The sequence below is a fragment of the Dufourea novaeangliae genome, unplaced genomic scaffold (genome assembly GCF_001272555.1).
Source record: "Dufourea novaeangliae isolate 0120121106 unplaced genomic scaffold, ASM127255v1 scaffold115, whole genome shotgun sequence".
Lineage (NCBI taxonomy): Eukaryota > Metazoa > Arthropoda > Insecta > Hymenoptera > Halictidae > Dufourea > Dufourea novaeangliae.
The window spans coordinates 332,958-336,107 of record NW_015373998.1 but is presented as its reverse complement, the minus strand read 5'-3'; the positions used below and the strand labels follow the sequence as shown (position 1 = coordinate 336,107).

Below are 3,150 nucleotides of genomic sequence, written 5' to 3'. Positions count from 1 at the left end.
ATAGAATCTATACTATAATGTGATCTTGCCAAGCTAACCAACTTGAAGAAAACTAGACTCGCTTGTTACAAACTTTTATATAGAACTTCAGAATCTAACCTTAACAATTGAATGCAATGAGCAATTCGATCTAAATCATCTTTTACATTGTTATCTCCTATTGAAGTTAGTTTTTAACATAATTGATTATGTCTCTCCTTCGGAAAAGCCAGGTTTGACTCTTTAATGTATTTTACATCATGTGTTACTGTTCCTAAACTCTGTAAATGATGCTGTTATTAATTTCGTGTTGTTCAGATTATATGGATAAATATATTACTATTTCAATCTAAATGGAAGACATACTTAAACCTATTCTTCATTTATTCATGAAGTTTATCACGATAATTTACTATTTTAATTTATTTAAATTAGTTAGAAAATTCTTCTATGCATAATTTATCTTACAAATCATTTTAATTTTAGCAATGGGGTTCTTTTGCACGTATTTGGCATATTTATGATGCTGCTTGGCAAGATCCATTTCAAAGTGCCCCACAAATTAAAAAGTATCTTATGGGACTATATAAACCTATATATCACCCCATGAGTGAGTAATATTAGTAGCCTTAATAATGAATCATTTTATAATTTCAGTTTCTGTAGTTGTGTCTATAAAAATTTCTTTTAATCATATAGTGAGAAACATTTTACTTTAAAGTATCAATGATTGTACTTTCATTTACTTATTTTTACATAGATGATTGTGGTGATCATGTAATAGTAATAAACAGCAAAGATATTGCCTTGCGTGGAGATGAATGGCAAAAACGCGTATATTTTCATCATACTGGATATCATGGAGGTGCAACCTGGACACTTGCATGGGAATTGCACAATAGAGATCCAACAATGGTACACAATTTTTAAGTACCTTTACATATTAGAAGTAATGCAGACTAATACATTTTTTGGAAATTTCTAAAACTTCCTTTATGTGTATAGATTATGAGGAAAGCAGTTTATAGCTCAATGGATGGAAATTTGCAACGAAGATATACTATGCAAAGATTACACATTTTTCCAAATGCAAATATACCTAAAGATATGCTGGAAAATGCCACAAACCAAATCAAACAGATGAGACCTGCACCAGTCAAATTAGATCATATTCCACTAGAGGAAAGAGAAAATTTCCCACGTCTTATAAAGTATCCTATTGATTATCAGCTCAAATAAACCACTAAATATAAATAGTTGATATTTCTTCTCACTTCAAATTACTGCATTTTAATACCAAAGTAGCATTAAATTTTGAAGGAAAAATACATTGTTAAATATCATTACACAGTGAATTTAATCACTTATATTTAATTTGTAGATACATAAAATAAATTAGAAATATTATTTGTCTGTTATTAATAATTGTCCTTTTGGTTTTAATTTGTTATCTATAATCTGCTGTTTTCTTCTTTCTTTTTCATTTTGCAATCTATTATACCTTTCAAGAGCACCATCAATTTCACCAGCTAGGTGTACAACTCTTTTCTGTAAATAAAATAATTTGTTAATATTCTTATTGCTTACCCATCACAAAGTAAAGATTAATTAAAATATGTACTGCATATTCTTGGTGCTGCCTTATACGCTTTAACTGATTAATGCCATATGGAACAGGTTTATTATTATCTTTGAACGAGTAATCTGGTAAATTAACCAGGGGACCACAAGTATATGGATTAGAGTGTAGTTTCTTCCTGTAATTGTTTCATGATAATTAATTTTTCATTAAAATTGTAGTTTCAATAGAGTTACATACTTGGCCCTCCAATCCTGATTTAAATGTGTTACAGAGGATGTATGGAAACCACTGATTGTAGTAGTTACATCTGCAAAATTAAAACGTGTATTTGACTACTGTCACTTAGTATATAAAGTTTCTGTGACTGTTTCAATATTTATATAATTATATCAAATGCGGTACTTCGTTGATAGCTCATGTCTCTATGTGTATAGGTTATTGTTAAATATGATAAAGAATAATCTGTTCAATAAGACTTTATTACTAACTTGTATTGCGACCAATTCGCAACAATACCAATATCTTCATTGATGTCATTTTATTTTAATAAAATATTCGAACAGTGCATCAGATAAACAAAACTTTTGTTGAAGATGGTTGAAGATATAAGTGGATATGAGATGATAAGAGATCATAGAATACTATGCTTTAAATAGTTGTCAATCCCACCACGGGCATACGAATGCACTTTTGGTAATATTCAATTTCCACGTGTAATCATAAATTCTAGTTCTTTCCTCGTAGACTATTGTAAATGTTGTCCATACTGATATTTTTATATTGTCTTTTTTTTATAATTATCTTTCATAAGAGATTTTCTATAATCTATCTATAATATATCTATAATACTAGAATGATAATACCATAGACATATATAATTGTATATAATAGCACCGACTAGGTATAGAATAGACCTATCATCCAATGCTTTTTTCTGTCCCACGTTCATAGGGCCACGTAACCCTGTTACCATTTTAGTGTCAATATCCGACGTTACCGATAAAGCATGAATTCTGGGTATTATTAGTACAAATGAAGTGTTATTCCATTCATATTGCGTGTATCTATATGATTTGACGGGAATAAAAATATTCGATGCTTCAGTTTAAGGTTAAGGGATAAATATGACAGTCATGAAACATGAAACGGAAAAGTATATATGTTTTCACTTAAGTACAAGACAATTTATTCTAAATGCATCGTTAATGGACATGTTTATAAATGTTACTTTTTACATGCTCTTGTTTTATTCGTTTTTATATCTTGCCTTACATTTGTATATTTGTAACAGATAAATTCAGAATAGATGTAACCGACAACAACAATGACCGAATCACGATCACGGTCGTGATTTAACTTCATTTACGACCGTGATTGCGATTTTGTTATCTTGAGTGAATTTGCTCACTGCGATCGTAAGTCCTTGATCTGTAAACAGAAAAACATATTCAATATGATTTTACGATGAATTACATTACTATTCGTGCTTGTAAAAATCAGTAGAAAAAACAAGAAATTTTAAAAGAATGATTCGCTAGGTAACATGTAGATTATAATTTATAATCATTAATTTATTCATTATTCTTCAT

The 3,150-nt window shown here is 29.2% G+C and overlaps 2 protein-coding genes across 2 annotated transcripts; one reads left to right on the top strand and one right to left on the bottom strand.

Annotated features, from left to right (window-relative positions):
- The first annotated feature begins 74 nt into the window (after window positions 1-74).
- LOC107188119 (39S ribosomal protein L13, mitochondrial) lies at window positions 75-1,218 on the top strand. The gene is made up of 4 exons (XM_015576367.1): window positions 75-212; window positions 466-589; window positions 740-894; window positions 985-1,218. Exons 1-4 carry the CDS (start codon window positions 189-191, stop codon window positions 1,216-1,218), a joined length of 537 nt encoding a protein of 178 aa, XP_015431853.1. The 5' UTR covers window positions 75-188.
- A 165-nt stretch (window positions 1,219-1,383) lies between these two features.
- LOC107188120 (39S ribosomal protein L52, mitochondrial) lies at window positions 1,384-2,180 on the bottom strand. The gene is made up of 4 exons (XM_015576368.1): window positions 2,050-2,180; window positions 1,799-1,868; window positions 1,601-1,736; window positions 1,384-1,527 (listed from the first exon to the last, which is right to left on the bottom strand). Exons 1-4 carry the CDS (start codon window positions 2,096-2,098, stop codon window positions 1,384-1,386), a joined length of 399 nt encoding a protein of 132 aa, XP_015431854.1. The 5' UTR covers window positions 2,099-2,180.
- Between the last annotated feature and the right edge of the window lie 970 nt (window positions 2,181-3,150).

Excerpts from the sequence above, each read along its gene's own strand:
- LOC107188119 (XM_015576367.1), top strand. The coding sequence starts at position 189 with ATGTCTCTCCTTCGGAAAAGCCAG. Across the intron at positions 213-465 it reads CTCTCCTTCGGAAAAGCCAG|CAATGGGGTTCTTTTGCACG; the intron begins GTTTGACTCTTT and ends TTTTAATTTTAG. Across the intron at positions 590-739 it reads ACCTATATATCACCCCATGA|ATGATTGTGGTGATCATGTA; the intron begins GTGAGTAATATT and ends ATTTTTACATAG.
- LOC107188120 (XM_015576368.1), bottom strand. The coding sequence starts at position 2,098 with ATGACATCAATGAAGATATTGGTATTGTTGCGAATTGGTCGCAATACA. Across the intron at positions 1,869-2,049 it reads GCGAATTGGTCGCAATACAA|ATGTAACTACTACAATCAGT; the intron begins GTTAGTAATAAA and ends TTAATTTTGCAG. Across the intron at positions 1,737-1,798 it reads AATCAGGATTGGAGGGCCAA|GAAGAAACTACACTCTAATC; the intron begins GTATGTAACTCT and ends AAACAATTACAG.